This window comes from Nomascus leucogenys, chromosome 19, assembly GCF_006542625.1.
Source record: "Nomascus leucogenys isolate Asia chromosome 19, Asia_NLE_v1, whole genome shotgun sequence".
NCBI lineage: Eukaryota > Metazoa > Chordata > Mammalia > Primates > Hylobatidae > Nomascus > Nomascus leucogenys.
The window spans coordinates 32,816,979-32,837,623 of NC_044399.1; the positions used below are offsets into that span (position 1 = coordinate 32,816,979).

At 42.7% G+C, this 20,645-nt stretch overlaps 1 protein-coding gene across 1 annotated transcript in view; it reads left to right on the forward strand.

The window, feature by feature from the left end:
* Positions 1-6,921: 6,921 nt before the first annotated feature.
* Positions 6,922-20,645, forward strand: part of FBXO47 (F-box protein 47) — a 30,512-nt gene continuing 16,788 nt past the window's right edge. Inside the window, exons 1-5 of the mRNA XM_030799484.1 lie at positions 6,922-7,095; positions 11,246-11,452; positions 12,219-12,389; positions 17,183-17,259; positions 19,853-19,930. Coding sequence (XP_030655344.1) covers positions 11,272-11,452; positions 12,219-12,389; positions 17,183-17,259; positions 19,853-19,930 — 507 coding nt within the window. The 5' untranslated portion in view covers positions 6,922-7,095; positions 11,246-11,271. The remainder of the gene's footprint in view (positions 7,096-11,245; positions 11,453-12,218; positions 12,390-17,182; positions 17,260-19,852; positions 19,931-20,645) is intronic.

A 20,645-nucleotide genomic window follows, 5' to 3' on the forward strand; every position in this document is an offset into this window, starting at 1 on the left:
ACACTCATCATTTTTCTCGAAAATACAGTAGTTCCCTTTTATCTGAGAGGGATCCATTCTGAGACGCCCCAGTGGATACGCTGAAACCATGGATAATACCAAACCTTACATATACTATGTTTTGTTCTATACATATATATTCATGGTAAAGATTAATTTATAAACTAGGCAGAGTAAAAGATTCATAACACAACAATTATAACATACTCTAACAGAAGTTATATGAACGTAGTCTCTTTCTCTCAAAATATCTTATTGTACTGTACCACTGGTAACTCAAACTGCGGATAAGGGGGGACTGTTGTATAACAGTCTCACCATTTGCCAGTATTTCCGAATCATTTTTAGCTTGTCTTCTCTGCCCTTGTTTCCTTCTTTCTGTTCAAGGCTGCTGATTATTCTCCAGGAGGCTCTTGTAGCTCCAATCACATTCTTATATGTAACAGGAGGTTTCTTTCTTCAGCTGTCAGCTCCACATCCATCCCTGCTAATTTCTTCATTGACTCCACCATTTCTATAAGGGAAAAGCAAAATCTGTACATCTGCAGAATTAGCACCACGTGGATGCTGCCGAAGGGTTTTCTGCCTGTGTCCTCTGGAGCGGTGACATCACGTCCCCCCTGGGCAGCAGCCCATTAAGCAACACTTGGAGCAGTCAAGGAGTGCCACACCAGAATGTGGGGACCAGTGACTTCAGGGAGTGCTGGGCAGCAAGCCCCAAGGTCCTCAGGGTGCCCCAGGGCCTTCCTTGGAAACCGTACTGCCGTCAGTGCCTTGGCACCATGGGCCTGTGATGAGAGTGCAGCCTGAGTGACCTACACAATGCCTTCAGGGTCGCTCTTCCATTGTCCTGGTGAGGAGCACAGCCCTGATCCGTGCAGGCCTCCTGACCCACACCCTCGTGTTCTCTCCCAAACACACTTTCTTATCTGTTTCATATGGACAGGCTGAGAGGGCTAAAAATTTCCCAAATTTTTAAGTTCTGCTTCCCTTTTGATTATAAGTTCTGTCTCTAAATGATTCCTCTTTTCTTTCATTTTCCTAGAAACATTCAAGAGAATGAAGCTGCTCCTTCAATACTTTGCTTAGATATTTCTTCTGCCAAATTTCAGGTTCATCACTGGCAAGTTCTGCCTTCCAGAAAACACTAGGAGCACAATGCGGCCAAGTTCTTTGTCACTTTACGACAAGCGTCACCTTTCCTCCAGTTTCCAATAGCATGTTCTTCATTGCCTTCTGAGACTTCATCTGAATGACTTTTCCCTTCTATATTTTTATTTTTTTTAAGAGACTGGGTCTCCCTATATTGGCCAGGTTGGTCTTGAACTCTCATCCTCAAGCAGTCCTCCCATCTCGGCCTCCCAAAGTGCTAAGATTCCAGGCATGAGACACCATGCCCGACCCCCTCCATATGCTACCGACATTCTGTCTAGCTCTCCTCTTCTGAGCCCTCACCAGAATCACCCTTAACCAAGATTCACAGGGAGAAAACGGCCACCCACATGCCAAGAAACAGGCCTGGAACAAAGCCTTCCTGCACAGCCTCAGAAGGGACCCACCCTGCTGACACTTTGATCTTGGACTCATGGCTTCCAGTACTGTGAGATAGTAACATTCTGTTGTTGAAGGTGCCCAGCCTGTGGTACTGTAAAACAGCCCTAGGAAACGAACGCAGCCTGTTAGCTCACAGATGGTGGAGAGATGGAATGGGTGATAATGGGGGCTTCAGTTTAAGGAGATAGGCTGGAGACCTAAAAATGCAGCCACATCGAGGCAGGCATTGAAGAACAAGCTTATATTTAATCAGAGGCATTGAAAGCTTTGGGGCAAGGGAATGATATGATCAGTAAGTAAAGCCCTCACATAAATCCCTGTTAATAAAACAAGCTTAATAAATCAACAAATATGTGAAGTTAGCTAATTCTGAGCCCATCAGCAAATATTTCTTCAATCTTCATCTGCTGTTTATGAATACAAAATTACAGGGCTGGGCACAGTGGCTCAGAGGCCAGGCGTGGTGGCTCATGCCTGTAATCCCAGCACTTTGGGAGGCCGAGGCGGGCAGATAACCTGAGGTCAAGAGTTCAAGACCAGCCTGGCCAACATGGTGAAACCTCGTTTCTACTAAAAATACAAAACTTAGGCTGGTCATGGTGGCTCATGCCTGTAATCCCAGCACTTTGGGAGGCCGAGGCAGGCGAATCACCTGAGGTCAGGAGTTCAAGACCAGCCTGGCCAGCGTGGTGAAACCCCATCTCTACTAAAAATACAAAAATTAGCCAGGCGTGGTTGTGGGTGCCTGTAATCCCAGCTACTTGGGAGGCTGAGGCAGGAGAATTGCTTGAATCTGGGAGGCAGAGGTTGCAGTCAGCTGAGATTGTGCCACTGCACTCCAGCCTGGGCGACAGAGTGAGACTCCCTCTCAAAAATAAAAATAAAAAATAAAAATACAAAACTTAGCTGGGCATAGTGGTGCATGCCTGTAATCCCAGGTACTTGGGAAGCTGAGGAGGGAAAATCGTCTGAGCCCAGGAGGTGGAAGTTGCAGTGAGCCGAGATTGCACCACTGTACTCACTCAAGCTTGGGAGACAGAGCGAGACTTAAAAAAAAAAAGAAAAAGAAAAAGCCGGGCGCAGTGGCTCACGCCTGTAATCCCAGCACTTTGGGAGGCCGAGGCGGGCAGATCACCTGAGGTCGGGAGTTCGAGACCAGCCTGGTCAATATGGTGAAACCCCGTCTCTACTAAAAATACAAAAATCAGCTGGGCGTGGTGGCAGGCGCCCGCAGTCCCAGCTACTTGGGAGGCTGAGGCAGGAGAATCGCTTGAACCTAGGAGACGGAGGTTGCAGTGAGCCAAGATCGTGCCACTGCACTCCAGCCTGGGTGACAGAGCGAGACTCTGTCTCAAAAGAAAAAAAAAAGACTTAGAAGGGCCCGAGTAAGCAGGGGACCCTGATGTTTAAGTTTCCATAGCCTCACGGTAGATCCATCTCTGTACCTGGCATTCTTTTCTATATGAAGAATACAAAAGAGATATAAGGCATCTCAAGGGGTTTACAGCATCATTAGGTGAGAAGACATACTTATTGATGCAGGGTGTGAATCTTAAAGTGGAACCCGGAGGGAGATTTAAAAAGGAGGGAAATAATTTTTAATGGGAGTTTTAGCACAAAGAGGTAGGATAAATCTGCTAAGGAGGAGGTACCTCCTCCACCCCTGCTGGAGTAGCAGGTTTGGGAAGGAAGGGATTACATTTTATTCAAGTTGGGTGCTCTGAGCATGAGCCATTGGACGGCCAAAACTGTATTTATCCTGAGCTACCACTGGGCCTGGCAGAAAATAGGCGTGGATTGAATGTAACAAATGGATGAATGAACAGGTGATCAATAGATCATAGAGGACACTGATGAAATAGCAGAGAGATTTGAGTTTGAGGTGGTTGGCAAGGCAAAGTTACTATGGGTTATTGAAATAGGAAATGACAAGGTGGACCTGCAGTGCTTGTACCTAAATTGGATTGCCAAATCCAGCAGACACCTTCAATGCTCATGTAACAGACACCTTGCTCAACTGGGTGGCACTTGTCACAGAGGGCTACTCCACATTCTTGAAGCACCCATGCTTCAGGATTCTGTGACCCCAGACTCTCCTGGTTTTCTCCAGTTTACTTTGCTAGATAATCCTTTTCAATCTCATTTGAGATCTTGCCCTCCTTTTCCCAATGTCTGACTGTTGATATTCCTCTAATGCTTACAATTATATTCCTCTAATCCTTAAATGTATATCTCCAGCCCAGACATTTTCCTCCAAAAGCACTCTGATTTTTAAATTCAACTGCCTCCTTAACATGACATCTTCACTTGGATGCCTCAGAGAAATCTCAAATGTACCACTTGTAAAATTAATTATCCACTAGAATTCTCTTAATTCTCCACTAGTTGGCCAGGCGAGGTAGCTCACGCCTGTAATCTCAGCACTTCACTGAGGTAAGAGGATTGCTAGAGGCCAGGAGTTTGAGGTTACCATAACCTATGATCCCACCATTGTACTCCAGCCTGGGCAACAGAGTGAGACCTTGTTCTGAAAAGAAAAACAAACATAAGGCTGGGCACGGTGGCTCATGCCTGTCATCCTAGCACTTCGGGAGGCAGAGGCGGGCAGATCACCTGAGGTCGGGAGTTCGAGACCAGCCTGACCAACATGGAGAAACCCCGTCTCTACTAAAAATACAAAATTAGCCAGGCATGGTAGTGCATGCCTGTAATCCCAGCTACTGGAGAGGCTGAGGCAGGAGAATCACTTGAACCTGGGAGGCAGAAGTTGCAGTGAGCCAAGATCGCGCCATTGCACTCCAGCCTGGGCAATATGAGCGAAACTCCATCAAAAAAAAAAAAAAAAAGAAAGAAAGAAAAGAAAAGACAAAACTCCACTAGAAAAACTCCTCACTTGCGTATCTCAGTAAATGGGATTAACTTCTACCCATTTACTGAAGTCGGAAACCTGGGAATTATTCCTATCTCCTTCCTTTCCCTTCCTTCCACTCATATCCAATCCATTAGGTAAATTCAGTTACTTCTACCACCAAAATATATCTTAAACCCATCCCTCAGAGCCACCATTCTAGTCCTGCAACATCCTAACAGATCTTACCCTCCACTCCTAGCCTCATTTATTCTCCACATAAAAACTAGAGCAATCTTTTAATGACGTAAATCAGATCATAGCACTCTCTGCTTAAAACTCTTCAAGGACTTCCCATGACACTTCCCATGACACTTGAGTAAAATCTAAATTCTCACCACTAAGGATCCTTGTTTCCATTATGTGCATCTCGCCCACTGCCAAGGGGATGATACTTGGTCAAGGACCTCTAATCAATGTTGGAGACAGGGGAAAAAAAAAGAATTGTCTGCAGCTGGGCGTGGTAGCTCACGCCTGTAATCCCAGCACTTTGGCAGGCTGAGGTGGGTGGATCACCTGAGGTCAGGAGTTCAAGACCAGCTTGGCCAACATGGTGAAACCCCATCTCTACGAAAAAATACAAAAAAATTAACTGGGCATGGGGGTGGGTGCCTGTAATCCCAGCTACTTGGGAGGCTGAGGCAGGAGAATCACTTGAATCTGGGAGGTGGAGGTTGCAGTGAGCCAAGATCACAGCACTGCACTCCAGCCTGGGAAACAGAGGCAGACTACATCTCAAAAAAAAAAAAAAAAAAAAGAATTGGCTGCAAAAGGATACAAAGCCAGGGCTGGGCCCAGTGGCTCACACCTTTAATCCCAACACTTTGGGAGGCAGGCAGATCGCTTGAGCCTCGGAGTTTAAGACCAGCCTGGGCAACATTGCGAAACCCCATGTCTACTAAAAATACAATGGTGGTGCCCACCTGTGGTCCCAGCTACTAGGTGGCTGAGACAGGAGAATCGCTTCAACCCGGGAGGGAGAGGCTGCAGTGAGCCGAGATCGTGCCACTGTACTCCAGCCTGGGCAACTGAGCAAGACTCTATATCAAAAAAAAAAAAAAAAAAAAAAAAGGCCGGGAGTGGTGGCTGACACCTGTAATCCCAGCACTTTGCAGTGCTAAGGTAGACAGGTCACCTGAGGTCAGGAAAAAAAAAGATACAAAGCCAAAACGGATGAATATTGGTGACTATAAAATAACAGCATGCCAACTAATCCTAAATTTCCACTCAGTCTTTATGTAGTTCCTTATATATTTTGTGTTGGGTATAACGTAGAATTGATCTGCAAAAGTAGGAGAATCTTTCCCTCATTCCCTCTTCCCTCAGCCCTTCTCCTGACTGGCTCCTTCTCCTCCATTAGTTCTCAAATCATCGCATCAAAGGGACCTTGAGGATCAGTCTACCTAAAGTAGCTCTCCGCCAACACACACACACCCCCATCATTCTGTCTTATTTCCTCTGTCACGCTGCTCTCACTGGCACTGCTCTCAACATCTGTAGATGCTCTGTCTGTTCATTCTATCTTCCCCATTAGGCTAATAAACTCCATTAAAGCAGGAAACGTATCTGTCTTGTTCTCTGTTCCAACTTTAGGGCCTACTCCTGTACCCGGCCCAAAGCAGGCTTCAATAAATAGTTACAGAATGAATGAAGAAATAAATGAATAAAAATTTAATCTTCTAGCCAGGAGGGCCTAGCTAGAAAGATTTGTCTTGATTCCATCTTGAGAGGATGGAGACACACATCTTCCTTTGATTCCAGACAGATTTATTATTTATGTGTTTATTTAGAGACCGGGAGCAGGGTTGGGGGTGGGGGATCTCCCTATGTTGCCCAGGCTGGTCTCAAACTCCTGGACTCAAGGGACCCTCCCGCTTCGGCCTCCCAAAGTGTTGGGATTACAGGCGTGAGCCACCGCACCGGCTAGACAGATTTAAAAAGGAATGTCTGGAGGTTTTTTTCCACCAAAAGATTTGATGAAACCCCTTGTAACTTGCCCTACTGGGGTTAGTGGGGGGTGGGAAGCACTCAAAAATTGTCTCAAAACTAGGTGAAGGGAAAGGCAGCGGAACAGAGACGTGGCTCGCCGCATTCAGGATCTTGGGCTACACCCTCCCCTCCCCCACACCGTAACGGCTCCAGCCGCTTCTTGTCTTCAGCTTGGAGCGAAGGGTGGCTGAGGCCTGAGTTTGGGCTCCGGGAACCTCGCCCTCGTTAGCTATTCATGAGAAGGAGGGCACCATGGGCGCTGGCTCTCTCGCTACTCATAAGGGGGCGGGGGCGCGGGGGGGGGGGGGCCTCCTTCCCGCTGGGGCTCCTGGGAAGATTTACAATATTCATGAGGGAGGCGGGCACTACGAGAGCTGAGGCTGCTTGCTATTCATGAGGGGGCGGGCCTCCTTCCCGCGGGGGTTCTTGGGAAGATTCTACAATATTCTAGAGGCCGCGGGGAGCCTGGTGGGTAGGGCTGCAGCTCCGGAGCCTACGGGAGTGTGATCCTCTCGCTTCCTGGCGGGAAGCTCTTGAGGAGATATTTTCTTTTCTAAACACTGAGAAATTTGAGGATGGTGGGGCAAAACGACTAACTCCCACTTTCCTGTGACTCTGTAGCCGGAAAACTGTCAAAATCTGTGGTAAAAGAGTTTTTTTTCCCCCAGTATTTTATTGCGATAATTTCATCTTTCATGGACTGAAGGGAGGGAAACATGTACCCCGTGTCGTTTGATTCTCCTGTTGACCAGTTTGTCCTTTAGGCTTCCCTAGTTTGCGGCTTTGGAGATGCTTGGGGGCCGCTGCCCGACAGATGGGGTGGGGCCCTTACAAGAGTTTTATGTTAAAACAGAAATCGCCGTGAATGTAGTTTTTATCTTAAAGGTGTGGGGGGCGGGGAAGTTCATCCAACTGAACCCTCAAAACCTTTCACGCGCGGTCAAAATTAGTGGGATAGAACAGGGGGCATGAAACATCATTTTATTATTATTATTTGGGGCTGTGATTCTTATTCGCTAGAGGGGTGAGCGGAAACCAGAAATAATTTAGGATTATACCTTTAGAATTTTCACAAAAGCTTGCTTTTTCCCTGCGAAACGTCCAGCTGAGTGAGGAAAATAAGGAACTTTAAGTGGAGACTTGAGTTTTAAAAGAATTTGGGCTTATCATTTTTAAATTTTTATTTATATTTATTTTAAACATGTATATAGTTCATAGTTGATACAGTGAAGTCCCCGCCTGGTGACAGTCTTTGAAGAGCCCACGGGCCCAAGCCCCACTTTCCACATTCCTCAGAGAAACAGGAAGAAGCCAAGGCCAGATAAATGTTATTGTAATAAAAATGCTTTAAAACACCTACTGTGTTTGCCCGGCGCGGTGGCTCACGGCTGTAATCCCAGCACTTTGGGAGGCCGAGGCAGGCAGATCACGAGGTCAGGAGATCGAGACCAGCCTGGCTAACACGGTGAAACCCGGTCTGGTCTCTACTAAAAATACAAAAATTAGCTGGGCGTGGGGGCGGGCGCCTGTAGTCGCAGCTACTCGGGAGGCTGAGGCAGGAGAATCGCTTGAACCGGGGAGGCGGAGGTTGCAGTGAGCTGAGATCGCACCGCTGCACTCCAGCCCAGGAGACTGTGCGAAACTCCGTCTCAAACAAACAAAACGCCTACTGTGAAAAGTTAGTTACAAACAACCTTATGGATTAAACAAATTAAGATTATTTTACTTGGTGGAATGACACACAGCCATTAAAGTATGATTACTTGTAGAAGGATATTTATTAGCATGGAAAGAGAATTCATTGAAAAAAGCAGATTACAAAGTACTATATATAGTGATCCCTCTTTTTTGTTAAAAAGAAATATATGTATGTAAAAGTCTGAAATTATATAACCCAAAGTGTTTGTAAATGAACTTTTTTCTTCTTGTTTAGCTGTATTGTGTAAAGTTGTTATTTGTGTATTTTTTTTTTTTTTTTTTTTTGAGGCAGAGTCTTGCTCTGTCACCCAGGCTGGAGTGCAGTGGCGCGATGTCAGCTCACTGCAACCTCCGCCTCCCGGGTTCAATCGATTCTCCTGCCTCAGTCTCCGGAGTAGCTAGGACTACAGGCATGTGCCACCATGCCCGGCTAATTTTTTTTTTTTTTTTTTTTTTTAGTAGGGACGGGGTTTCACCGTGTTAGCCAGGATGGTCTCGATTTCCTGACCTCGTGATCCACCGGCCTCAGGCTCCCAAAGTGCTGGGATTAAGGCGTGAGCCACCATGCTCGGCCTATTTGTGTCATTTTAATGATAATTTAAAAATATCTCCTAATTTAAGTGTTCACTAAATACTGACCCCAAGCGCTGTGGTATGGTTTCAAAGGAGGTTCAGAGTGTGCTTTTTACTAAGCACTAAATTTCTTTGTTATGTTTTCAAATGTGTAAAATCACTGATTATTTACTTATTACTGTAACCAATTTTAAATTGATGTAAGTTGATATATAACCTTTCAAGATGTATAAGTAACAATGTTATTTTAGCAATTTGTAGGAAAGGAGAAAATGCATTTTGGCCAGATACAATTATATATCTTTGATGAAAATGTCTTAGTTGTTAGTTCAAAAACAAGGAGCCTCCGATTGGAGTTGTCATTATGCGTATATGTGTATATATATGTATATATACACAAAAGACATTGTTTTCTGAATTAGAGCAATAGAGTGACACAAAGTCGCTGTGTGGTACACATGTTTAAATAATTATTTAGTGTAATGGGCAGGCGCGGTGGCTTTCGCCTGTAATCCCAGCACTTTGGGAGGCCGAGGCTGGTGGCTCACCTGAGGTCAGCAGTTCCAGACCAGCCTGACCAACATGGTGAAACCCCGTCTCTACTAAAAATACAGAAATTAGCCGGGTATGGTAGCACACACCTGTAATCCCAGCTACTCGTGGTGGCACACGCCTGTAATCCCAGCTACTTGGGAGGCTGAGGCATGAGAATCACTTGAACCCGGGAGGCGGAGGTTGCAGTGAGCTGAGATCGCGTCACGCCACTGCACTCCAGCCCGGGCAGTAGAGCGATAATCTGTCTAAAAAAAAAATTATTTAGTGTAAGTAAATAATCAGTGATTTTAATGAGTTTAAGAATACTTGTCTTTGAAATCAAGTTGCGTAAGCCCTTTCTGAGATTCATCAGTGACTATTATTATTATTGTTATTTTTTGTTTGTTTGTTTTTCGAGACCAAGTCTCACTGTGTTGCCCCAGGCTAGAGTGCAATGGCATGATCTCAGCTCATTGCAACCTCCGCCTCCCGGGTTCAAGCGATTCTCGTGCCTCAGCCTTCAGATTAGCTGGGCTCACAGCAACCTCCGCCTCTCAGGTTCCAGTAATTCTCCTGCCTCAGTCTCCCAAGTAGCTGGGATTACAGGTGCACACTGCCATCCCTGGCTAATTTTTGTATTTTTTGTAGAGACGGTGTTTCACCATGTTGGCCGGGCTGGTCTTGAACTCCTGACCTCAGGTGATCCACCCGCCTTGGCTTCCGAAAGTGCTGGGATTACAGGCATGAGCCACTGGGCCCGGCCTAGTTTTTGTATTTTTAGTAGAGACGGGGTTTCACCATGTTGGCCAGGCTGGTCTCAAACTCTTGTCCCCAGGTGTTCCACCCACCTCCGCCTCCCAAAGTGCTGAGATTACAGGCATGAGTCACTTCGCTCGGCCAGTGGCTATTATTAACAGAAGGTGGAATTGAGGGAAGAATTATTACTATTCATGTATTTATTCTAGTCTTATTAACACACAGTGGCTCATGCCTATAATCCCAGCATTTTGGGAGGCTGAGGTGGGAGGATCACTTGAGCTCAGGAGTTCAAGACCAGGTTGGGCAACACAGGCAGACACTGCCTCCACAAAATTTTTTTTTTACTTTAGCTGGGCATGGTGGCTCTGTGCCTGTAGTCCCAGCTACTCAGGAGGCTGACAGGAGGATTGTTTGAGTCCAGGAGCAATGAGCTATCATCATGCCACTGCACTCCAGCCTGGGCAACAGAGCAAGACCTTGACAAGAAAAAAAAAAAACCCAACAAAGAAAAGAAGAAAGACTTTAATTCACTACTTATTTGAGTATTATACAGCACATAATTGGTAATAGTAATGCCACATACTTTTTTGTGTTGGGATTACAGACGTGAGCCACCACACCCAGCCTATATTCTTTTAAAAAGTCAAAATATATTAATGTAGCTTTAAAATTTCATAGTAATGTTTTTCTATTTCTTTAAAACTGAGTACTGACTTTTTTTGTTCAAAACAATAAAAAAAGAGATGAAAATAGAGACTTTAAAACTATTTAAATTTTAGCTGTAATAAAGTAAGTGGGGCCAGGCTCAGTGGTTCATGCCTGTAATCCCAGCACTTTGGGAGGCTGAGGAGGGCAGATCACCTGAGGTCAGGAGTTCGAGACCTTCCTGGCCAACATGGCAAAACCCCGTCTCTACTAAAAATACAAAATTAGCTGGGCATGGTGGCGCATGACAGTAATCCCAGCTACTCAGGAGGCTGAGGCAGAAGAACCACTGAACTCAGGAGGTGGAGGTTGCAGTGAGCCGAGATTACGCCATTGCACTCCCGCCTGGGCAACAGAGCAAGACTCCGTCTCAAAAAAAAACAAAAATCTTTTGTAAATATGGAGAAACAGCTATTGCATATCATACTATCAGCCTCTTCGTTTAAAAAAAAAAAAAAAAAAAAAGCTCTTTCTTGCTTTAATTTCCTTTCTTTCTTGTCTCTTGTACTTTGTTTTTCTGACCAGGATAAATTTATGAGACAAGAAGAAGAATGGCATCCAGAATAAATACCAATTTCACTTTGATTCCCAACCAGAAACTTACACGTAGTAATCGTCACAACAGCTGTTATTCCAAGACCCTTGGCTCAGGCTTTCAACCCATATCAACATTTGGAAATTTTAAAGCCTTACCATTGGAAATATTCCAGATAATTTTAAAATATTTGTCAGGTGAGGTTTGGGAACTTATGAATAGCCTACACAAGACACTAGAGTATTTTAATTTCTCCCAAGAACTAGTTTGTCATCTTGGGCCATGCTAAAATGTTAATGACATTCATGTTAAGTTTAAGTGTTTATTTTCTAAAGTTTCATTATTGTCAGGAGTACAATGAGAAAGCACAATACTTAAATTATTATTATTATTTTTTTTTTTTTGAGATGGAGTTTTGCTCTTGTTGCCCAAGCTGGAGTGCAATGGCATAATCTCAGCTCACCACAACCTCCACTTCCCGGGTTCAAGCTATTCTCCTGCCTCAGCCTCCCGAGTAGCTGGCATGTGCCACCATGCCTGGCTAATTTTGTATTTTTGGTAGAAATGGAGTTTCTCCATGTTGGTCAGTCTGGTCTCGGACTCCTGACCTCAGGTGATCCGCCTGCCTCGGCCTCCCAAAGTGCTGGGATTACAGGTGTGAGTCACTGCACCTAGCCCTAAGTTAATTTTTTTTAATCTTCCTTTGAACACAGCAGTACTTAAACTCTTGAAAACATGCCTGTAATTATGACATAGTACCTTGATTGGTAAATCCAAACATGTCTCTAATTCATTGAGAACCGGATTTTAAACAATTTTAAGATTTTTCACTTTTTTCCCAATGGGATGATGATGGTGATAGTGATGATGATTGAGTTAACCTATAAGTTAATAGACTGTGTTAATAGTGATGTTCTTGCATTTAAGCCATTGATACATACACATATATATTTCTTTTGGTAGTGAAGGATATCAGCATGCTAAGCATGGTGTCCAAAACAGTCAGCCAACACATTATTAATTATATCTCAACCTCATCAGGAAGCAAAAGACTTTTACTACAGGACTTTCATAACCTTGAGCTGCCTGACAGGAGACAAGACTCTGCCATACTGGAGCACTACAAATCTCTAGGTAACTTATGTAATGAGAATTGCAACAAGTAAAGAACTGTGCTTAATTAAGAGGGGAGGGACAGCATTAGGAGATATACCTAATGCTAAATGACGAGTTAATGGGTGCAGCAAACCAACATGGCACATGGATACATATGTAACAAACCTGCACATTGTGCACATGTACCCTAAAACCTAAAGTATAATAATAAAATAAAATAAAATAAAATTTAAAAAAAGAGAAACTTAGCATACAATTCTGTAAGGCCAGTAGGAAATGGAATATATTCCAAAATATGCCTGTTTCTATGATGTTTTTACTCTTTAGTGTGAGAACGCTCCCTTAACCAGTTATCTTTAAAGGTGAGAAAATGCATTTTGATGTAAAGTGTCAATTCTTGAGATTTCATATAGATACAATGTCACCTATGCTTAACTTCTAGTGGCTTATCAGTTTAGGAAATTGATGTGTTTTCTGTGTCACTTCCTGTGGATTGAGTGAGTTTTATCTCTTTATCTCTTTTCCCTTTCAACCATAATCTAGTCCTTAAAAATAGAAATTTAAACGCATTATTATGGAAGATTATTTATCCTCTCAGCAGAAACTATGGTTTTTTAAGTACATTTACTATTAAGTCACTAAGCTATAATTAAACTGACGTTATCAAAGCAAATTCTGTATAATCATTTATGCCTTTTACTCCATTCATTGATTTCGTTGTCCCTGAAAGTGCTGAAGTAAAATTCTAATTTTGACTTGACTTAATAACATTGATTTAATTATGAAACCACTTTATAATTCATCAAAGCATGGCAATAAAACCAAATATTAAGATGGTGTGATTTAAATAAAGGCATAACAGTAAGTTAAGTGAATACTGCCTTTTAGTAGCCCAAGGATGCTTAGATTTAAGATAATAAGAATATGTGGATATGTAAGTACATCAAAATGTATTTGATGATTACCTGTGTATTTAATAAGACCAAATGAAAGAAGAGTATCTGATCTGATTACAGTGTTGTTGGTTTCAGTATTTATGATTAGGCTTAGTAAAGCCTATAACAGAATATGGAAACCACTTTTTCCTACTTCTCATTATAAATATAATTTTTCGGCCGGCCGCGGTGGCTCACACCTGTAATCTCAGCACTTTGAGAGGCCGAGGCAGGCAGATCACCTGAGGTCAGGAGCTCAAGACTACTCTGGCCAACATGGTGAAACCCTGTCTCTACTAAAGATACAAAAATTAGCCGGGCATGGTGGCACATGCCTGTTATTCTCAGCTACTTAGGAGGCTGAGGCAGGAGAATTGCTTGAACCCAGGAGATGGAGGTTGCAGTGAGCCGAGGTCATGCCACTGCACTCCAGCCTAGGTGACAAAGCGAAACTCCGTCTCAAAAAAAAAAAAGAGAAAGAATTATTTTTAAGTCATCATTAGTTGTAGAGGAAGTGGTACCTGGGTAATACAGTAGAGCTTATACTTTGGTTTTGATCTGAAAGAAATTTTTCTCGCTGATCAAGCCTCAATTGCTTAAACTAACAAAAACACTAAGACAATTATATGTATAATGCAGTAAAAAGTACAAATATGTATTGATCTTAATAGCTTTTTAAAATGGTTTTATTCATGTAAGGATTTCAACTTTCTATTTAATTTTGATGCAAACTTGGTTTGTGACTAATTCTTTAAGTAAATGTTTGATATACTTACCATTTTCTCATGTTGTCATTCTTACCTGACCTATTATTGTTTTCACTGTTTTTATTTTGAGATGGGATCTTGCAGTGTTGCCCAGGCTGACCCGTACTCCTGGGCACAATCGATCCTCCTGCCTCAGCCTCCCGAGTATCTGAAACAGAGGCATGTGTGACTGCATCCAGACTTATTTTCAGACATTAAAATAAGATTTTCAGAATGCTGTGCTTTGGGCCGGGCGCAGTGTCTCATGCCTGTAATCCCAGCACTTTGGAAAGCTGAGGTGGGAGGATCGCTTGAGTCCAGGAGTTCAAGACCAGCCTGGGCAACATAGGGAGATCCCCATTTATACAAAAAATTAAAAAATTATCTGGGCATGGCGGCCCAGCTGAAAGCTGAAAAAAGTCATGAGGTTCAGGTATATATTTTCCTAACATATATCTTATTTTTAGTTTGAAGACATTTGCCCTCATAGGAATGTTAACAGTGTATTGCCATTTTAGGAAAATAGAACGTTTAAAGTTAGAGGAAACAAATTAGAGGACAAAACCTGTTGTCCCTGCTACTCAGGAGGCTGAGGTGGGAGGCTTACTTGAGCCCCAAAGGTCGAGGCTGAAGTGAGTTGATTGTGAAAATGCACTCCGGCCTTGGCAACAGAGTGAGACCCTGTCTCATATTCATATACACACAGACACACACACACACACGCACACATTATGCTTTGAAGAATAATTTTCTTTTTTTTTTTTGAGGCAGAGTCTCACTCTGTCACCCAGACTGGAGTGCAATGGCACAACCTCGGCTCACTGCAACCTCTGCCTCCTGGGTTCAAGCGATTCTCGTGCCTCAGCATGTCCAGTAACTGGGATTACAGGCGTGCACCACCATGCCTAGCTAATTTTTGTATTAGTAGATACAGGGTTTCACTATGTTGTCCAGGCTGGTCTCGAACTCCTGTCCTCAAGTGATCTGCCCTCCTCAGTCTCCCAAAGTGCTGGGATTACAGGCGTGAGCCACCGTACTCGGCCAATTATAAATTTTAATTTGTTTCTTCATATAAAACAGAGCAGATGGCCAATGTGGAAAGAACATTACATCTGACTCTATTTAGGGAAGAACTTTAAAAATAAAGTTAGTCTCTAAAGGGTATAGCAGAGCACCTGTGGTTTTGTTTTTTTTTTTTAAAAACAGCCAGTATTGGGTTTTATGGTAAGTTGTAATCCTTAAAAATAGGAGTTTTATATTAGGCAATCAGCATACCAAAATAAGGCTGGATGCAGTCACACATGCCTGTAGTCCCAGATACTCAGGAGGCTGAGGCAGGAGGATCGATTGTGCCCAGGAGTAGAATTCTAAGAATTAATGCCTGGAATTCCTTAGTTATGGTATGCTGTGAAACTGGATACCAAAGTATGAAGGGAAAGAACTCAGTGTAAAAACCAAACACTGAAAAATGTCTTTTTTTCTTTTCCCTTAGTTGTCAAGTATGAAAAATGTCTTTTTATATACAAAAATAAAGAGGGTTTTTGTTTAAAACTCAATTCTGTTCATGTGTTACTCAAACATAGCAACTTCTAAAAATAAGTTAGACTCCTATAGATTCTTCAGGATTATATAAAGTAATTATAATCTTATGTAAAAAAGTAAATACAAAGAAGATGAAAGCTGAAAAAAGTCATGAGGTTCAGGTATGTATTTTCCTACCATATACCTTATTTTTAGTTTTAGGACATTTGCCCCCATAGGAATGTTAACAATGTATGGCCATTTTAGGAAAATAGAGCGTTTAAAGTTAGAGGAAACAAATCATACACTTCCTGTCACTGTAGCTCAAATTACACATCTCACTGAGAAATTGAGGAGTTTTTTTTTTTCTTTTTAAAGTATCTGTACACAAAATCCTATACATTCTTAACATGCAAGTCCCATAAAAGGATATCTTGGAAGAGATGGATATTTCATCCTAACTGGATACTTTCTGTGGGGAAAAAAAAAAATCTAGCTTCTGAAATTTTAAGTACTTATGACTTAAATTTTTCTATTTGGAGAGAGGGATACACAACCTGTTTTCTCGGCTCAACGCAATTTAATCCCAGTGCTTTGGGAGGTCAAGGTGGAAGGATTACTTGAGCCCAGGAATTTGAGACCAGCCTGGGCAACAAAGCAAGACCCTGTCTCTACAAAAAAAATGTTTTTTAAAAATTAGCCGGGCTTGGGCCGGGCATGGTGGCTCACACCTGTAATCCCAGAACTTTGGGAGGCCGAGGCAGGTGGATCATGAGGTCAAGATATCGAGACCATCCTGGCCAACATAGTGAAACCTCATCACTAAAAATACATGAATTAGCTGGGCGTGGCGGTGTGCACTTGTAGTCCCAGCTACTCGGGAGGCTGAGGCAGGAGAATCACTTGAACCTGGGAGGTGGGGGTTGCAGTGAGCAGAGATCACGCCACTGCACTTCATCCTGGTGACAGAACGAGACTCTGTATCAGGAAAAATAAAATTAGCTGGGCTTGGTGGCACACGCCTGTGGTCCTAGCTACTTGGGAGGCTGAAGTGGGAGGATCACTGGAGCCCACAAGATCGAGACTGCAGTGAGCCATGATGGCGGGCCACTGCACTTCAGCCTGGGTGACAGAGTAAGACCTTGTCTCAAAAAAAAAAAAAAAAAGAAAGATCTGTTTTCTCATTCTTTCCATGTTTTAGATTAACAACTCTTAAAACATTTTCCTTTGTGGACATGAGGTTAATTTCAAGAGATATTGAAATCTGTTTTCTATGGAATAAAGACAAAATAAAATTTCTCTAGTGTGTCTTTGTCTTATTGTATCTTTTATACTCTGTGTATTTTTCCATGTGTCCTATAGTAGCAATTTAACAATTTTTTGCAAGATTTTATGCCAAGGCCTCTTAGATGAGCATCAGTCACTTGGTAAATACCATAAATGGAAAGTGTTTTGCACCCTTCCTCCCAAACTTTCTCTTAGAAACCATATCAACTCATAGTCCACTGTGATACACCATACTTGACTTTCAGGAAACATTATTCTGTGCTCTATTGATATTCTTAATTGTACTGTTGTCATTTTTTCTTATGTCTCTTTACTTTCTTAGGTCTACTGTTTAAAAGATGCACATTGCTGCTACCCACCAAAGAAAGGCTAAAGTACATTCACAAGATACTCACAGAAGTAAGATCATACTTCTAAATTAGTTTACAATCTTGATTTCCAGTAAAGATACTTTATTATTATCTTATGCTCATTTTACTCTATATTAGTAGAATTTCATGAATTAGCACTAAAAAATTGATTTATTGTAATCTAATACTTTACCAAGTACTTAGAGATTATATAATGTCAAAATGTAGTAATCTTTCACTTGTTATAAAACAATTTTCATATATAACTAAGCACATCATTCAAGTTTATTAGGTTTCTCAGAGTATAAAGTACATTTTACACCACATACAAATCCTAAGGAAGTTTTAAAGTAGTGATTTAGATACTGTATTAAAGTGAAATAATTTCTGAATTTTGAAATTTTATTGTTTAAATGTATAGAAACATAGGAAAGTATTTTTAATATATAAAATCACAAACATGATAGTAGACTTGGAAATGTGTATCAATATGTTTGGGCATAGTCTGTTTATAAGACTCAATTTTATATACAAATCCAAGCATATGTCCAACTCTTTTTTTTTTTTTTTTTGAGACGGAGTCTCGCTCTGTCGCCCAGGCTGGAGTGCAGTGGCGCAATCTCGGCTCACTGCAAGCTCCGCCTCCCAGGTTCACGCCATTCTCCTGCCTCAGCCTCTCCGAGTAGCTGGGACTACAGGCGCCCGCCACCACGCCCGGCTAATTTTTTTTTGTATTTTTTAGTAGAGACAGGGTTTCACCGTGGTCTCGATCTCCTGACCTCGTGATCCGCCCGCCTCGGCCTCCCAAAGTGCTGGGATTACAAGCGTGAGCCACCGCACCCGGCCGCATATGTCCAACTCTTGATGGTTCAGTTCTACACTCAGTGGTATCTGCTGTTTCTGATACACTGACTTTGTCTTTTTTTTTTTTTTTTTTTTTGAGACTGAGGCTCGCTCTTGTCACCCAGGCTGGAGTGCAGCGGCATGATCTTGGCTCACTGCAACCTCCATCTCTTGGGTTCAAGCTATTCTCCTACCTCAGCCTCCTTAGTAGCTGGGATTACAGGCACCCACCACCACACCTGGCTAAGTTTTCTACTTTTAGTAGAGACGAGGTTTTGCTCTGTTGAACAGTCTGGTCTCGAACTCCTGACCTCAGGTGATCTGCCCACCTTGGCCTCCCAAAGTGCTGGGATTACAGGCATAAGCCACCTTGTCCGGCCAACTTTTTCATGTCAGCATTTGCATTGAGTTCTGGTCTATATTATTATAGCAGCTTCCCAGATGACCTTTCTGTCATCCAATTCATTACTCCCCAAACCGTTCTGTATGCTGAATCAAGATTACTCTTCCTAAAGCATGACATTCATAAATATAACTTTTTTTTTTTTGAGATGGAGTCTCGCTCTGTCCCCCAGGCTGGAGTGCAGTGGCGCGATCTCGGCTCACTGCAAGTTCCGCCTCCCGGGTTCACGCCATTCTCCTGCCTCAGCCTCCCGAGTAGCTGGGATTACAGGCGTGTGCCATCACACCCAGCTAATTTTTTTTTTTTTTTTTTGGAGATGGAGTCTCGCTCTGCTGCCCAGGCTGGAGTGCAGTGGCACGATCTCAGCTCGCTGTAACCTCCGCCTCCCAGATTCAAGCAATTCTCCTGCCTCAGCCTCCCAAGTAGCTAGGATTACAGGTGTGTGCCACCACGCCCAGCAAATTTTTGTATTTTTAGTAGAGATGGGGTTTCACCATGTTGGTCAGGCTGATCTCGAACTCCTGACCTCGTGATCCGCCCACCTCGGCCTCCCAAAGTGCTTGGATTACAGGCGTAAAACCCCGTCTCTACTAAACCGGCAAAAGGTTTTATACAAGCAGTTATAAAACATGGTGAAACCCCGTCTCTACTAAACTGGCAAAAGGTTTTATACAAGCCGTTATAAAACATGGTGAAACCCCCTCTCTACTAAAAGTACAAAAATTAGCCAGGCCTGGTGGTGTCTGTAATTCCAGCCACTTGGGAGGCTAAGACATGAGAATCGCTTGAACCCAGGAGGCAGAGGTTTCAGTGAGCCAAAATCATGCCACTGCACTCCAGCCTGGGTGACAGAGCAAGACTCCATCATAAAAAATAAAAATAAAAAATTATTATTATTAAATAAATTGTGAACTCCTTGAGAGTAGAGACTTTTTTTTTTTTTAGATGGAGTCTCGCTCTGTCACCCAGGCTGGAGTGCCATGGCACAGTCTCCACTCACTGCCAGCTCTGCCTCCCAGGTTCATGCCATTCTCCTGCCTCAGCCTCCTGAGTAGCTGGGACTACAGGTGCCCACCACCACACCTGGCTAATTTTTGTGTATTTTTAGTAGAGACGGGGTTTCGCCATGTTAGCCAGGATGGTCTTGATCTCCTGACCTTGTGATCCGCCCGCCTCAGCCTCCTAAAGTGCTGGGATTACAGGCATGAGCTACCGGCGCGCGGCCGAGACTTTTATACTACTTTTATAATCCCACCTATGTAACCAATGTTGATCAGAATAGGTGCTGAAAAAATTATTGCTTATTTCCATTAAATTTGAATGTCAAACCATTGTTCCACCATTGTCAAACTATAGTTTCACTGACAAGGAGGTATTAACATTGTTCTCTTTACAGGTTTCCTGCTTTAAATTCAATGGCTGTGCAGCTCCTATGCAGTGTTTAGGATTAACATGTTATGGCATGTTTTTACAGGTACATTTTTTTTAATGAGAGAAGAAAAGGGATACCTTTGGAACTGATAACAAATAGAATATCCAATCTCTCTTTTCATAGGTTAATAAAGTTATAATAATCTTAAAAAGAGCAAAATAAAGATTTGAGAATGTATTAATCTAATAGTGTTTGCTATCTCAGATTTTTGTTTTGAGTTTCTCAGTGGTAAAAAATGTTTGACATTTATTTATCCCCCAAACCATTCTATATGCTGAATGAAGGTTACTCCTCCTGAAGAATTGGTGTCCTCAAAGTTTCTACTAGTTGTAAAGATTAGAAATATTATGGGGTGGTGTGTGTGCGTGCGTGTATCTATATCTATCTATATAATGAGTTTAGTCTTGGGCTAGTTATTTAAGGTGTGATATTAGTAATCAGTTGTATTATTTCAAGAACATTTTGACTAATCTTTTATTGTAAACAAAGAAGACAATAACTAGCATTTATTCAGCTTACTATGTGCCAAACACTGTTCTCAGCAGTTTACATGTATTGACTAATTTATTTTTATTTATTGATTGATTGATTGATTTTTGAGACGGAGTCTTACTCTGTCACCCAGGCTGGAGTGCAATGGCATGATCTCGGCTCACTGCAACCTCCGCCTCCCAGGTTCACGAGATTCTCCTGCCTCAGCCTCCTGAGTAGCTGGGATTACAGGTGCCCACCACCATGCCTGGCTAATTATTTGTTT